Source organism: Apteryx rowi, unplaced genomic scaffold (genome assembly GCF_003343035.1).
Source record: "Apteryx rowi isolate R43461 unplaced genomic scaffold, aptRow1 scaffold_62, whole genome shotgun sequence".
In the NCBI taxonomy this organism is placed as follows: Eukaryota; Metazoa; Chordata; class Aves; order Apterygiformes; family Apterygidae; genus Apteryx; species Apteryx rowi.
This window is the reverse complement of record NW_020450894.1, coordinates 1,233,455-1,251,143: the sequence shown is the minus strand read 5'-3', so window position 1 is coordinate 1,251,143 and position 17,689 is coordinate 1,233,455. Positions and strand designations below refer to the sequence as shown.

Here is a 17,689-nt window from a genome sequence, read left to right as displayed (position 1 = left end):
GGATTTATCAGAAACCAGCCGCATACCACAGGAAGTGTCATACACTTAAGTTAACGTATGTCATGTTCAGGAAGCATGGGGAAGGTAATCAATTGTTCTTGCCTACCTTCTGAAGACTTGTGCTTAAGTTACTAAAGAAAATACATTTCTGTCACATCATTCTATAACCCCAAACCATGCTGCCATAGTGAAATGGGTCTGGAAAAATGACCTACCACTAACAAAGGTGAGAAGAACTTTTCAGCATTACTGCCTGAATCCTGCTATCTCTTCTCTTTAGTAATACACTATACATTTTGTTACTTCTCCCCATCAATAATCACAGTCAATTTTAAATCAGTAAGACCCTCCTCCACAATGTGTACAGTTACACAATTTTTATTACTTTCTTTCCTTTCTCTATTTCATTGCCACTGTCGGAGATCCTTTACCCCCAACAGAAGACAAAACTAATTACACTGGAAAGTGCAATCGAACCAGTCACACAGGTTAAACATGAAATGGAAGAATTGACAGAACTTTCATTTGCTCTATTTTGCATAGTGGTTGCAGGTGGGACTAAAAACCACAGCAGTAATACATTTCCAGGTGAATTAATGCATTTTCTTAAAAGAATGTTTTCAAATTAAAAACAATATTTCTGTACAACCTTATTTTTATATAGCATTTAAATAACAGCCATTCTAATGATGAATTTAGAGATTAAACAGCAATATTCTAATTCTTCTATTCTATATACATGACAGTTCATCCATGCCATTTTATTTTATGATACAAAACTTTCTTCTTTTTGTCTAGTTTCTCCTCTAATAAGAAGAGACATTAAAACATGATTTCTATGCCTCTTTAAAGAAATTTTTAATTAAGTCTTGGAGATACTAAGTTTCAACACACAAAATAAGCTATAAACGCTCCATGAAGTTTGGTCAACCCTTATCATTTTTGTAAAGGGAATTTATTCTTGTAACCTTTTGCATTTTTGTCAAGCCAATATTATATTCCATTAACAGAAATCAAGCAGATTGGTTACTGACCTATCTTTAAACTACTGTTTTAATGAGGGACAAAACTGAGAAACATAAGAACACCCAGACGGTTCAATTAGCATTATTTTCTTTCTTTTCCTTCTGCAGACAATTGTAAAAATCAAGCACATGCCAAAATACCCTGTGGTACAACGTAACTCATGCCTCAAATATTGCACAGAAAACAGAAAAGCTAATTAAGCATTTAAATCTATGAAGCATTTTGTTGTTCATATACATCTGTGTTTTCAGGGGGTTGGTTTTTTTGTTTGTTTGTTTGTTTTTTAAATATTTTCAAGTTTCCTTCTTAACTACAATACACAATACAATGTTTTGAATAGGTCTGCTGTCTGGCACCTCACTGCAAATTATTTATATATCAAGCCTCCTGAATATAGTCATTGTTCTAGGGACCTGTCATATTTATTCTGATGTATACCTAACAATACTACCTTATTAAAAGTTCACATTACTTCTATATTACTGATGGACAAATAAATAAAAATAAGATTCATCATATTCAATGAAGGAAAGAGAGTTTTTTCTAGCTTGTACACTCCAGAATGCCCCAGTTAAAATTAGCCCACATCTTTCACTCACAGAAACAGTAATTCAGACAAACAACAAATAAGGACTAGTGCTAAGGTTCATTACCATAGCTCAGATAAAGGAAATGCCAATTCCACTGATGCCTTCCCATCCCACAATAGTGCGGCTTCTGCAAGCTCCTGGACAAAATGAACTGTACAGAAAGACTGGACTAGCAGAAGGAGATGAAAAGGGCACAAAGGGATCCTAAAGCTCAGTATCTAGTTAGCAGAGTGTTCTTCTAGTGCAAGCAGTATGGTGGGAACAGGGAGGCCGCCCTCTTAAGGACCTTGTTGCAATTCCAAGCTCAGCAGTGTCTTCAAGAAAGACAGCAACACCACAATGCTCAGCACTACATGACTGCTGAAATTTATTTCTTCAGGACTGCCAAAATAGGAGCATCCCAAGATAAAACACCACAATGGTGGATACTGTGAAGTGCCATAATCTCCATAGCTAATGTCACCCTCCTGTTTCTCTCTGCTGGCATCAGTGTGGATTTAATAAGGCTTACGCTGTGCAACGGTGCCTTCAATGCGGTATCCAAGGATGATTGCAGCTCGCTGGATATCAACTCTGTTCATCAGGTCTGAACATTTCAGAGCACCGAGTCTCTCTCCATCTTGATCCTCCACAAAATAGATCAGCTCCACAGGGTTATCAGCGCCATCTAATCGTGACACATTCACGATCTGAAAAGAAATGAGAATGTTTTTACATTTTAAATTGTATTTAATTGGGGTTCCCACATATTTGGCCTTTACTCTTACCCACTCCCATTCACAAGGCCTGAATCTTAAGGACACTTCTTTAAAAAGAAAGATTTGGAACAGCTTTGCCATGATGGCATTAGTATCTCTCTCAGTTGCCACTGTATGCAACCCCTGGTGCATAAACATTAAATAATAGTGTAGCAGTACAACTGCTGTGAAAGAAAATCCCTCTATCTAGCACACCTAAGAACATGATATTATGCTAACTACATAACTGCTACGAACTGCTAAAGTTTAGAAACTGTCACTATCCAGAGAAGTCTGACTGGAAGACACACCATGTGTAGTACTCCAAAATACTTTAAGTGGCAAAGGAAACATATACACAGCCTAGTTCTCTCATCTGAGAAGAACTTTAGTCAACATTGGACAAGTGTAGATACACAGAGTTAATATTCAGTAATAATAATTTGCTCCCAAACTAAAAGTCAAGATAGTGTCATCTGATTATGATAGAGAAGATTCTGAGTGGAACTCTTCCAGGGCAAGGTGACGTTAGAGGAATGTTAAGTCAGTGCCTAATTACATAAGCACTACTCAAGTACTTCAGGACACTTGGAAATTTACAGATTTACAGGCTGTTTTGCAATTGAAAGGAAAGCTTCCAGGGAAGTGATTTGCTTAATACATTTTTAAGGAAAACCTAAAGTTTCTAGCTTTTATCCATTTGTTTCATGATGACATACAGATCAACGGATGTGGAAAATAGCCCCAAACCAATTAAAAATGATTGCCAACTGACTTTTACAGTGGTGCTTGTGAAATCAGGTGTTCATAAATACCCAAAGTTTCGACAACATAAACGGGTTCCCTGTTTTGGTGTTGTACAGGTTGGTTGTGATTTTTTGTATGTTTGGAACTTAAACCATGATTTGTTTTGCATGCTAGTTTTTCAAATGTGCACATGGGAAATATGGGATGGGGAGGAAGGGAGAAGGCCTGAAACTCAACTATTTCAAAGTTTTGCACTTTGAAATAAGAGAACTGCTTTCCACCATCCCATTCTAAAAGCCTCTAATACCTTACTACTACGTTTGCTTAGCAGAAGCTATAGGAGAATTTTTCATTGCACTTGTCCTCTCTAAACACCTATTTTGACTTCACTTTGTTATTCATAACACACACTTTTTTGTTCCAGATTTTTTGAATATTAAGCATATACATAGGCAAATATTCTATTAGCTTCAAATAGAACTGTTTACTCTTCCTCAGCTAAAGCACCTGCACAGTCAACTTCATCTTCCAAACAGCTCCCCTAGCATCCACCCTTCAGGAAAGAAAGGAATTTATTTGACCCTGTTGGAAACCACTTTTCCTACCTAGTTCTAAAGATGTTAATAATCAAAAGAATGTGTGCTATGAGGAAGTCCTGTAGATAGTGTCTAACCACTGAACATCTAGATTGCAGATGAGACTCACATAACAATTTTACATTCCTGTAAAATTAAATCTTGTACATTATAACTCTTTTGTTTAACCATTTACATGTAATAGTGAACTCAACTTATAATTAGGCCAAGTAAATAGCAGGAGCTATTCTATCATGTTAAACAGAGTTTAAAGAGAACTGTCAGAGTTTAAGGAATTGCCACAATAGGGCGATACACTTAGTTTCTTTCAGAACTCTTCTTTATTAGGAAGTACATATTCAACTAATAAATTAGAATCTCAAACAACTATTCATAGGCCTAAAGTAAAGCAAACATGTAAAGGCTTGCATGACTGAGGCTTACAAAAGCAAAGCTTTGCATTTTTCCTCTTCTAGTTTCCAACAAAACAATCATGTTGAAGGGAAGCAGTGCAATGTTCTGGTTCAACGGGGATGATGTTCTGGTCTCTGGGGACATCAAGTCAAGTGCCCTAAGCCAGCACGGGGAATGGCAAAAAGGTATCTCCCAGGTGTGGTAACATTAAGGTATACAGTAAAAAAAGAGCAAAAGCAATCATCATGAAAGCCTTCTAGAATCAATCATCTGAAGGCTAAAGCAATGAATATTATTCAGTGTTAGTCATATTTGGTATAAATAACAGAACACTCCTAAACAGCAAAAAAGCGAGCACATTTCTGAACCACAGCAAGACCTGATAAACAGGACCAGTTAACAAATGCCTCTCTTCTCATCCTGACTGCTATTCACTCTTCTGCCAGTTAATGGGCAACCAGTCCCTGACTGAGGGAGACAAAAGGGTATCAGTAAATAAAAGTTTCTTAACATACACACTCAGCAGCTGTGAAGGCTGGTTTCCTAGAACCCAGATGTACTTAACAAATGTCCACAACTACTTATTTCTTATTCAGCTGGGCTGCCTTCATCACAGCTTGGCCTTAACACACAAAACAGTAGGGTGCATTAAGTGGTATCTGCTTTCAGCATAGACAAACGCTTCCTAGCCAGCACACAACTTGCATGGAGAGCAGTGGAATTTAAGGGCCTCACGGGGTTAAGAATCGATGGGTTCTATTTTCAATTTTACATAGTCTCCCTGAGACATATGCAAAGCTACAGAATTAGAGACATTTTGAAGATTCTTAAGCACCTGAGAAGTACTACACTGATTATATATGTGTTATACACACAGGGTAGTGCTCAGAAACTCCTGCTGAATGGGTTAAAAAAGAAACTACTCCACAGTTGCCTTTAGAAAGGGCGGAAGGGAAGGAGGAAAGATTCCAGCGCAAGTTGCCATGACTGAAACAATACAGTTTTAATAATTAAAAACAACAGAGATTTAATAGAGTTTATGGCTCTCTATGTTGAAGAGTAGGGGAGGGCAAGAGCAGTCAGAGGGGAAGTAGAAAAGAAGTAGCTGGAGGTATTTTGGCAGAGTATAGGGAACATGGGAGTGACCATGAAGTAATTCAACGGAGGGTGGAGGTAGAGCCTGGTGTTGATGAACTGAGCTCACTGTTTTAAGATAACTTTTCTCTGAAATAATTTGTTCTGAATTCACAATTCTTCATGAGTGCTCACACAATACTGAAGGGAAGCTGCAGCCTAAATTTTAAATGCAGGGGGAGATGGTTATGGATTTCTATCCTAGAATAGTCGATGGTTGAGTAGTGTATTCTTGAGGTGACTTATGAGACAACTAGACATGCATGTAAACTCAGGAACTGTGACAATATTAGTACTTCAATTTTCATCTGTCATGTTGTCACTAAAACCTATTTTTTTAACTGAACTCTGAGTTTGCTGCAACACAGAAAATGGCACACTGGATCTGAATTATTTTTAAGTCTGTTTTAAAAATTAAGGTACAGAACCACTGTATTGTTTTTTCCTTTTTTACGTATTTTCTGTATAGTAAGTTTTATACCATTTTGCTCCAAATTACATCCTCCGTGCAATTTCAGATTCCTCTTGTTCTCATACTCTGCAGAGGTCCCCCTCAACTTAAGAGTGCTAGGAATGCAAGCATGGACAGAAACGCTATTTTGCAGACATTCAGAAATGCAGCCCATGCATAAGGAAGCATTTTACATTTATACTTTGGCAGTGAGGGAGCACACAGAGGAGGGAAGAGATGTCAGAATTTCAATGCATTGGAGACAGAAAATTAAAAAAAGACTAATTCATTCAACTTCTGTGTACATAAATTGCATCATCTCTGTTGATATTAGATGTGCATTTAACCTCCACAGAGCAAAGGCTTAACTGTGTTCAGGTGTCAGTAAATTTAATTTAAAAAGTGTTTTCAAGAGAGTATCATAGGTCAGTGAGCAGAGTTGCCTTGGTAACCAAGTCTAGTTGATAAATTATAGCAGGGAAAATCCAGGTGGTGGACGAACTCAAAAAGCATTTGCAGAGTGTCAGTCAGCCAAGTGACATCTCCCAGTCAGCAACCCATTCAGAAGTAAGGAATCCCTGTGTGAATCAATGTCAGGCACAGGGTTACTTAGAAACAAGCAAACACACACACATAGAAACTCCAAATTGTATCCACCAGGATTATTTACCCATTTCACTATGTTCATCCCACAGGAAATAATCAAAAAAGATTCCACCTTATTAAAAGTAGGATTTTAGTATCCAGGCAATTAAATTAAACTGTACCACGGTCTGAATGGTTCAGCAGACAATGCAACACGGAACATACGTGAAACAAGCATCACACAACTTGTCCTAGGTTTGAAAAAGTTCCTACATGAATCTGTCAAGACAGGAAATACTGGTGCAGCTTACAGGCTTCCAGCTTTGTCCTTAAGTGCTCTGGCTGGGGCTGTACAGTACAGTTGTTGTCTTATCCAATATTTACTGAGTTTGGCGTACAGGCCCTGATCCTGCAAGGCAGACCCTTGTCGTGATGAGCTGGGGAGACTTGTAAATGAGCAGAAAGGACCAGAATACAGAGCACACCATTAAGGAATTTCCTTTGGTGGTTTGCCGCAGCCAGCCAACCACTTCTGCTTTGCCAGCTGAGAAACTGTTGTGCCAAACAGAGACAGAAACAGGCTGTGGGCAGCCTGACAGTAGATGACTGGAAACCTAAAAAGGCAAAATGYTATTGAAAATCTGGGGACTCCGCAGAAGTCCACCCTCAGCACCTGCCTCCGCAAAGGTCCTCCCTAGGCTGGAGAGGTTCTCAGGCTCCTGCCACCAGCACTATTCTGGCACCCCTTCTAGCCCTGTGCCAGGCGGCAAACGGAGGGGCAGCGCTCCCCACAGGGCAGCTCTCAGAGGGGCAAAACAGTTCTATAATGAAAAGGTCAAGCAGCACCAGTTCCCAAAGGCTGTGCTTTAAAACCTAGAAATTCCCAGAAAGACCTAGCCTTTGCTCAGATTATATGCACTTGGGAGAGACATACAAGCCATTAGTAGAAAAACAAGCAAATGAACCTCTGCTTTAATGAAAAACTTGATTCAGTCATATGTCCCTCTATAGCTATTATTTTCTCAAGCACATTATAACTACAGTGCCATTTAATGTGCTCTTTTCCTTAAATCAGACCATTGGGTTTTGTCACTTAGAAGGATCACCTTCTTGCTTTCTATTAGGTTCAAAAGAACAAGCAATTTGAAATAAAGGAAAACTAATTATTTTTGTATTAGCTGCTGGTATATTTTTAAACTGCATTTAAGCCCCCTAATTTCTCAAAAAATTTGATGAGGATTAGGAGTATTGTGATAAACTATTGACAAAATACATCACGTGGCCCAGTCTGCACAGGATGCAGTACAAACTGCATTAAGTGCATGGCTTAAAATTGCAACAGCAGCAGATACTTATGAAAAATATATATTACATGCTCTGTGAAACACTAATATGAATATTATACAAAAATCAATAGAACTACCTTATGTATTACAGCCAGCGGTGAGGCTTCAGAGCCTTTTTATAGGTGATGATTATAGGCATTTTTAATCATGGAGTACCACCTGCTAATAGCATAGATAGGTGAACAAGAGGAGGAAAAACATGCCATTTGGGTACCCTAGGTAATCTGAAGCTCTTATTTGAAGTGTCTAGATTTAAAGGAGTAATTTTTAACATTCTTAGCTCATAACACATTCATTTAGAAATGAAATCTAGAATTCACAAAGTATCGGCTCTATTTTCTTGGAAAAGAAAAGCAAAAAAAAAAGAAAAAAGGTAAAGAAAACTAGGAGAGAAAAGGAAACTAAACTAATATGCCTACAATAACATTCACAAATAATTGCTTCACCTTCTGACCCACAGTCTTGATTTTCCACAGAGGTTAGCAATGTCACAGTACACTAAAAATTTCAATACACTATAAATATATTTCACCTCAGGCAAAACTCAGGGGCTTAACACAACTGAAATGAGTGTGTCTTGTTCTTTGCGGATATATGTATGACCTGCTAATAAAAGTACCAAACTCTTTGATGTTACTGGAAGCTTCTGTTCTTATTGTCACTTTATTGTGGCTTGTTATTATACTAATCATTGGCTTGTGTATAAGAAATATATAAGGGAAATTCTGAATATAAAGCATAGAAAGAACATAAATGGCTGTCCCTGAAGACACAAGCAGATGCATACATATAATGTATTTCAAACAGAACTTATAAACTTGGCTATGAAGAAGAGAATTAGCAGTAGTAAAACTAAAAGGTTTATTGCAAGTGACTACGGACTAGATCCTTGACTGGCAGGGGAGCACCCTCGAAAGGAGTACTTCTCCACTCAGGAGATCACTAACAGGGCCATCACTCCAGCAGCACACGTCTTTGTACTATGCGTGAGGCTGACGTATCTGTTACACTGGGACTGGAAGAGGTCAGCATAAGAACAGCCCTGCATAATTATCAGTTCTTACAGCACAGGAATACTGACATAGTTGAGACACTGCCTACGAAACCTGCTGTCTTCCCCATGCTCAGACTCTAGGTTCTCATCTATAGTGTTGCAGCAATTACAGGCTAAGTTTACAGCCCTGCTGCACATACGTAACTCAGTTGCTCCAGCCAGTCCTGTGACTGAGCAACAGAAAAAGGTAGCAACATGTTGGGTGGCTTTATGTTTGAGCCCTTAAAAACACAAGGTAACAATCTAGGTGAAAAGATGGTTACTTTCTGAAAAAATGATTATTAAGGCAGAACTACTCCTAATTATCTACCTACCTAATGCAACCCAAACCTAGCCCACCTGTTCTGTTTTCTACAGAAATGTCATTTCAGCATGTATATTCTCTACAGCAGTCATCACTGCAGTAGCTTCTGCCTGCAGAGGACACAGGTTAGAACATGCTTCTGAGAGCTGGAGGCGGGGGAGGGAAGAAACAGAAGGCTTACTGAAATATCCAGTCATACTAATTAAATTGTAAGAAGTCACAGATACCTTTATCAATGCTGCAAAATACTGCTCAGAAGAGAACCTCTTCCCCATGTGTCTTCTGAGAGCACCAGCAAATGACTTAAAAACAGATGACAGAAGTTTGCTCACTTTCTGGGTGTTAGGAAGTTGGCCTCAGAGACAGAATAGAAGTAACCAATTCACAAAGGAGCTTTAGCATCAGAAAATAGGCATCATTTATGCTTAATAAAGGCTACCTGAGATACCATAAACCAATAGCCTTTAAGCCTACAACACCCCTGACTAGCCTGCAAAAGCAAGCAAACAAGAAGCTACGGTACCTGACAGTACATACTATCTCCTGCAGGAAAGCACCACACATCACAGATGCCTAGCAGCCAGGATCACACACTGCAAGGTGAATGCTGCAGCCTTCCTTCTTCCCCACCTCCTTTACTAGAGTGCTGACCATCTCTAACAGTGTTAGCTGTGAGCACCTGGATTAGCGATGTGCTATGTGGGAACGTATGATGTGCTGACCATCATACCTCCACAGTCCGAAGAGGGAAGTTTCCAGATTTCTTGCACTAATTAAGTGGCATAAGTGAGCAGTACTGAGGCTTGGAACATGAGCTGCAGAGTGCATTTTACAACCCACAAGCAATACAAAGTCTGTAAGAAAAATACTGCATTCTCACCCTCTGAAATACTATTCCTAGGCTAGAAAGGACTTGCTTGGAATTTTGTGCATGGAAACAATGAACTACCTAAGCTCTATTGCCTAAAATAGTAAAACAGTAATCTGCACATACACTTTTTATAGACTCTGGCATCTTTGCTAGCAACATAAGGATTATTTGTTTATTTTATATACAAAGGCAGGACTGAGGCAGAAAGAACAAAGTGCAATAAGAGGCGTTGGGAATATGAGATCCGAAGCAGATACCTATTTAGAGCAATTCAAAGCTGCACGTAAGAAAAATAATAATAATAAAAAAATCTATTACTGAGACAGATGCTTCTGAGACAGGAAAATAAAATAAGAAAACCCCAACATCTGGAAATTAAAAGTGGTAGCAAAAACTGCAGGATTAAATTAAATAAAGATAATAGGTATGAACTCCTAGAAGGGCATATGTGAGATCAGCAAACTCATCATGAATTAGCTGCAAAAGGTAATTTTAAAAAAGATCATCCATTAAAAAGTATTTGGCCTTCAGTTTGTTGATCTGGCTAGAGGAATGTATGTGAGAATCTAAAAATTAAATTTTCATGAACATTAAGTCAATAAATCCACCTACGACAAAACTATAAAGAAGCACTGGTATCCAGATAGCATATACAGAAGTTGCCATGTGTAAAATATTTGACACAATTAATCATTCTTATTTGAAAATCACTCCTGTGACTAGGAGCACTGTGACAAATAGGCAGTTAAGAGGTAGAATATACTATTCTACTGCTGCAAACAACACTTGATTCTATTTAATATTTCTACACTGTCACCAAAACACCACAGATCATCTATAAACATTTCAAGAGCTGTGAAGAGGCTGTTCCAGCAGAGTACCTTTTTGACTCAGAGTATCATTCTATCTCCTTTTGCTAGGCACCTCAAGTAAGTCAGAAAGTTAGCAAGTTTTTAAAGTAGGACATTGGCAAAAGTAGTTTTCAATATGCTTTAAAAAAAAGTCACCAGTATTTCTGGCAGTCACTTTAAATACTCAGTTGTTTCCTCTTGTTAATTTTAGTTTAAAAGATAACAAGGTAACCAGAAGAATAATATTTTAGGTGTAGAACACAACCATAATAAACTAGCTAAACTAGCCAGATGCAAATATATACTTTTGTGTTATCTTTCCTCCACTGAAAACCTAGATATTATTAACTTATTTAATTAAATTATTCTCCTTCATTTCTTCCTCTGACTTTGAGCTCTTAATACCTGCACAATGTTGCTGCCTGCAAAACTGGCTCGTCTCCATATCCGCCCTCTGGCCAAAGCCTCGTTTAACAGGTGAGCCAGTTTCCGCTCCATCTCAGCCTGAAACACTTCCTCCTGAATTCGCTGGTCGACGACACCCAAGAGAACTACATTGCAGAGAAAGTAACCCAAGAACACAAATGAATTAGTAAGAGTTGTCAGTGTCTTTTCTGCAACTTCAATTATAAGCTTTGAGTCACCCTGTGACATCTTATGGACAATTCAAGAGCAGCAGTATTCATATGGGAATACTGCCAAGGTCAGCCAGAGGTTACACACTGGAATGTAAGGCTTTGGATGGGAAAAGGTTAAAAGAAATGTAAATTTAAAAAAAGGGGGGAGGGCATTTCTGGAATCTCATCCAGTCTAGACAGACCCAGAACACCGAAGAAACAATTCCAGGCCTAAAAAACCATGAACATATGAATGTTTAATGAATTACTCATAAACAACCAAAAGAGAAAATTCAGGTTAAATCATCTGCTGCAACTACTTTCAGTCATAATTTTATGTTCAGAAGTCAAACAGAATTAGAGATGGGCAGGGCAAGCGCTCAGAAAAAATGGGAGGAGAGCAGCAGCAGCACCACATGGGGGAAACCAATTGGAGCCATGTAGTTAGGGTGTATCTTGCCTAGAGAAGGTAAAGATTAACAGCATGCCAACCGTGGCACAAAAAAATTGGTTAGTTGCCCTGTCACCTTCACTCCCCACCCTAGGCACTAGTGTCTGGGGCAGCTAACGGTGAGTGGAAGCCCTGAGGAACACCACATGGGAAACATCAAAAACTATGGACTTTCACTAACAGGATGCAGCCAGTAAAATAAATGGAGAGTGAATGGAGGGACAGTCATTCAAACAATCTAATTAAACAGCCTCAAAGGACAGTAAACCAACTCACCACTGACTGCAGTAAAATAATTCTGCTTTTATTCCTTAAGCTCTCCACTAAAATGGTTTACTTTTTTAAAAAAGCCTCTTCAGTAAATGTTTTCAAGTTTAATTTTTTTGAAGTTTGGTGCTTAGTAAATAGTTGTTTAGATATAATATAATTTTAATTATTATAATTTAAATCAAAAAATGATTTAAAACACTTTTTAAATTAAAAAAATTCACTGGCTATATCAGAAAAAAGGCAACATTTCCATAATTTCACACTGAGATCAATAGCCTCTCTCTACTACTTTCAATCATAGACTAAGTATCGCAGGACTAAATACCAAAATAAATAGACAGTGACCTAGGGCTATTATATACAACAAATTGAAGACCATTCTTGCCTGCATATTGAATTTCAATACCAGGGAATTATACTTAATAGCATGAACTGTATTCTGCAAGTAAAAGGCATAGCTACAGAAAATACTGCATGTCCCACTGTTTTGTGATTGTCATGATACTTCAGAATATGCATCGACTTATACCTTGGTAATCTGATGTTAAAAACCTCATTTTAGTGAGCATTAATCCTATCATTTGCCTATGTCATGAGTCATGTCACCTGCCTAGAAACAGCTACCAAATAATGAAAAAAAAGGTATTAACACAGAGTGATTTTGCCTTTACAATAAATGAACGGGTTTAAAGGACTGACCAAGCCCAAGTGTACTAGTTCTTCCCAGGCTGTCTGCAAGAATTTGGATTACAAAAGATTCCCTTGCAGCAAAGAGCGAGCAAGCTGCTGCAACTGATTTTTAAAAAACTCATAGTCAGGAGGCTTAGAAAATACGAAAGGGCATGACTTCTGAGCTGGAAGAACCTTTTTTAATGCAGGATCTAAGAGAACTTCCAGCAAGAATGGATAAAGCAGATCTAAGTTTGAAAAGGGGAGAGGGTATGGGCAGAACTGACCAAAAAAGCCAACATAAAACTCAAAGGGGGAATGACATTGGAGGTGGGATACACACATGTAATTCTGTTCCACTTTTTGAACATCATCTGAAATTGTTTATTTTTCTCTAAAAAAATATGTGGACTTCAGAAAATAGGCAGCCACTTGGTTTCCCGCTTAAAGAGTAAACTGGTCCACTGGTGGGAGGAGACAGGGATATCTGAAAAACGATAGTATGTGTATATTGCCGTGAATTCAGGGTGGGAAAACTGGAGGAAGACAAAGTGTACCTAGGAGGCCATCCGCACCTTAACAGTAAGGCTGCTAGGCATAGCGTGGTCACTATTCAGACTTTCTGGGTTTGAGAAGCAGGTAGGTGCTACTGCTTGCAGGCAAACACAACAGCCTATGAGCATCTGTAAGTGACAGCTCAACCAGATCTGTGAATTACAGAGTAAAATATCCAGCAGACTTGGGTGGGAGTGATCTGCTGCAAATGAATCAGAAGAGATCAATGAAATGTGATGAGACTGTCTCACTTACTCTGAACGCATCTATTTTTAGTCTCTTGTATTCCTGGCATGTTTTAGTACAAAGTGCCATATATAGAGAAAATTTTAATTTTCACTTAAAATGAAAAATCCTTAAAAAAAAAAAAGTGGTATTGACAGTACATGCAACAGACTCCTTATGCCTGAGAGTATAAGTTGTCTCACTAAGAACGAACTGCTTTACAGACAAAAAGCCATTGTGTGTCCATTATCAAGGAACTGCAGTAGTTCATTCCAGACCCAGGAATTATATTTCCCAGATGTTCCAGGTCATTAGGCCTTTGGTTTTAGAATTTATGCAGCTCAGGCACATTATTACCTTGTAAACATGCAGCACCCCTAAGCTATCAATATTCATCTAGGCTATTTTCCCCACTACCAAAATAATTGCACTCTTATTTACTCACATGGACTGTACGTACCTGTTCTCACCCAGGAAGATTTCATCAACTGAGACACATTAAGCTTAGGATAATGAAAGGCTGGGGGAAAAACAGAATGGAGGAAAAACATCCGTAAGAACAGTATTCTCAACAACACATACACAAAAAAAAGCCACTTCATAATTTATACTGTCAGTAAGCATCTTATTTACACAGATGTATTACAACTCCTGAGGCTGTGCAGACCCAACAGTAAGGCCAGTGCTCTGAACATACACTCCCCAGTTCATCTCTGAACACAAAGAAGCTGACTGAAGCAGTCGGATTTATTACCTCAAAGATTTCAAGCTACTATACTGAGGTCATTGCTCCTAGAAACTTAAAAGTAAAGCTCACTGTCCAAATTCTGATTCTTACTGAGCTAATTGCAGGATGAGACTTTTGCTCAAAGGGTGATAGGGCAATTTAAGAGTGCCTGAGAATGGGAATACAACCTTCTTTGAGGCAGAAACTACATGGAAATATTAAGTGTAAAGCAGAAAACTAAACAGACCTGATTTGTGTTCTAGGCTGGTGTGGGGAAGTACTATTTGAAAAACAGCACCTTGCTAAATTATTTTATAAAAATCACAAAATGAACATGTACAAGAGCATTGCTGTGGACAAATCTTGTGACTTATGTTTGACCAGTGGCCATAAGTTCTCTTTATTTCACAATTCTTCTGAAAAGCCTTGCTCCAGAGTGAAATCCTTGCCCCACTGAAGTGAACAAAGTTAATTTCTACTGACTTCAGTAGGAATAAGATTTTTCCCAAGGTTTCCACTGGAGTGCAGTAAAGACGTGTCGGGAAACAAGTGAAGATGGGGGCTGGGCCAACAGTTTACTCAAGGGATGTCTTAAGCTTCAGTATAACAAAAGTATAACAGAAAGAAAAAGGAACAGTCATAATTTTCTCAAAATATTTGATAATACAGCTGCAGTTTGCTAAGCATTTTACAAAGGTTAATTTTTAATCCATTTTATGAATAGAAAGAATGAGGCACATAATTAAAATGATTTGGTCCATGCCGGATCAGTATTTAAAATGAAGATACCATGTTTTCAGTTCTAGAACTAGTATGTATGGCACTATTACTTGTTTCAGAGAAACAGAAAATTATTAGTTTTCTAATTTAATTATGACATGATTTGTAGAGTAGCTGACCTCTGTCAGTGTATCCACTCAAGCTTCATTTTCTAAAATCCAATCTTTTGCCCCTTAAAAACCTTTGTATTTTTTGCTAATGCAAGAGCAAAAGAATCACTAGTTACATTATACCTTTTATTTTTATAGGTTTATAAATAATCCTATAAAAAAATAAAATGTGACATTTTCTGAAGTCTTATTCCACCTTTATTTCAATAATAGCACCACTGGTTTCAAGAGTACCACTTGGGAGACACATTGTGACTTATTCTTCAGAGGAGTATCAAAATATGGGTCTTTATTCTGAATAGGAGACATCAGTACTCTGTACTCTGACCAGGATGCATCAAACTTCTAAGACTCAGACACAAAAAAACCACCCCACTGTCCACTTATTTTAACACATTTATTTTTGGTATGCTGCCGCATGGTTCTTCTGAGCGTAGCTTAAAAACTGGAGTGTATTTGCTCTGCTCATACAATTGTATACTTCAATTTAGAAATACAACCTGAACCACAAAAGCATAAACTAAACTGCATCTATGGTTTCCAAAGCTTGGGAAGAGCAAGATAAGAAAATCAAAAACTTTCCAATGGCAATACAACTTTGAACTGCTAACAGTTGGGGGTTTTTTTCTTCATTTAAACCAAAATAATGTTTTGCTTCAACACTTAATGTGCTCTTCATGTTTTTCTAATTAGTACTTGAAAATGATTTAATTCATGCAAATTGCTAGATGACTAGTCACTTAAACTTTACATGGAATTAATGAAACAAAAATAACAAGTCTCGAGCAGAAAATCTTAAAACTGAAAAGGAGGAAGTGCTCTGATCATTGGCAGCTAAATCTGGGTTCTAAAACCTGACAAAGGATGCATGAAATGAAGGACGCTTCTGAAATTTAGACAATGGTAACCAGTCAGAAAATCCAATTCTTTCACCATAGGTCACTCAGTGTCACACCAATGCACATATGGCCAGAGCCTGAACTCAGCTGGAGCCTCAGCGCTACAGGAACAACATATTTGCCAGATTCCTAATGCCCCCTAAGATCTAAAGATTAAAAACAGCATAGACTGATTGTTATTCTGAGGGGAAGATTGGATAGACAAAATGCAACTGTAAGTTAGATTGTGGCCGGTCTACTAATGACTATAGACGCATTAATAAAGTGCACACTATCATCATTAGAAGATCCTAATATGCACTCCTGAAGAGCCACACCGTATAATGGCATTGACTCAATACTGAGTGAAATGGCAAAGGGCCACCTAGTGATCCAGAAATCTCTCTTTCAACAGCAGTCTGAAGCATACTACTCTGGCAACATGCCCTTTGGCAGCAGCTCCAACAAGGACATCTCTGGCCTCTCACATGAAGACATGTGGGACCATGCATGACAGAACTGGTACCATACTGATCATTCTTATTTACGGCACTGGGAGGAACTATAATAGAAAGCATGGAGTATATGCACATTTTTGAATGAGAGAACATCACTTGAAAAGTAATATTCCATGGAAATATTGGGTTGCGGGTAACACTGAAACAATTTATCTGTTGAGAGTCTGATCCAAAACCCACTCCAGTAAAAATTGCCAATGATTTCTGCAGTCTTTGCACCATACCATATGATTTTATATTAACCTATTGACCTTGCACAGCATCTCCAAGGTTTCTGAAATAGATGCTACTCACAGCACTGAAAAAACATCAAGTCCCAAGGCAACTCTCTCTACTTTAAGCCATAACAAAAACAAAGATTTACTGCAGGTAAGGTCACAAAGGCCAATATCCCTCATCTAGTCCACAGCTAGCCTTTGGCTGTCCTCAGAGACATCTTCCAGCCATAAAGAGATACTGAATATATTCCTTCCTATTATTTTTAATGAACTAGTGCCTAGTGCTTAGATTGCGGTTTCTTCTTGCTGACATGTAGTTCCTGACCATCTAACCGAATGAGTTGACAATCTAAAATGTGAGATGGAAGGTGGACAGGGCAAAATCAGTGGGCAGAAAGATGTAAACTGAACCTTTTAGTACAGGTATGTTGCTGAAGATACCTAGAAGACTCTGAAGAAAATGAACAAACAAACAACCTGCCCCAAACCCCACCTTCACACAACATACAAACGCAAAGTCTGGAAGTTTTCATGCTCAGAACAGCCCTATTCCCGCACAGAGTAGTCCATTCTGTCAAACTGACAATTTTTCCTATTACCTTTGTTCTAAATGAGTGGGAAAAATCTGGCTAAGAAAACCTAATTGTTAACAATGTACTGCACAGGGACAACCTACCCCATTAAAAATATAAACAGTACATACAAATGATGTAAAAAAACCTAATGAAAGGACTGCATGTGAAAGGCAATGCGAAGTGAACAAAAACTAGGGAGCAAATACATACAAGCTCATATTCAGGATATCAAAGGCAAAGTTTCCCTTCACTTGGCCTAACAATGCTAAGCTACAGTGGTATTACACAAGTAGCTTTTCCTTAATATGAATCAATGTGAAACCCCTGACAGCTCAGCTCAAATACAAATCAGTTCTTTTTCTTCAGATGCAAACTGTAATAAAACTTATGAAAGCCTTCAAAAAATCAGGT

General features: G+C 38.2%; 1 protein-coding gene across 1 annotated transcript in view; it reads right to left on the bottom strand.

Annotated features, from left to right (window-relative positions):
• Window positions 1-17,689, bottom strand: part of KIAA1549 (KIAA1549 ortholog) — an 80,364-nt gene that overhangs the window by 44,027 nt on the left and 18,648 nt on the right. Inside the window, exons 7-9 of the mRNA XM_026083877.1 lie at window positions 13,933-13,992; window positions 11,091-11,236; window positions 2,128-2,305 (exon numbers count right to left, since the gene is read on the bottom strand). Coding sequence (XP_025939662.1) covers window positions 2,128-2,305; window positions 11,091-11,236; window positions 13,933-13,992 — 384 coding nt within the window. The remainder of the gene's footprint in view (window positions 1-2,127; window positions 2,306-11,090; window positions 11,237-13,932; window positions 13,993-17,689) is intronic.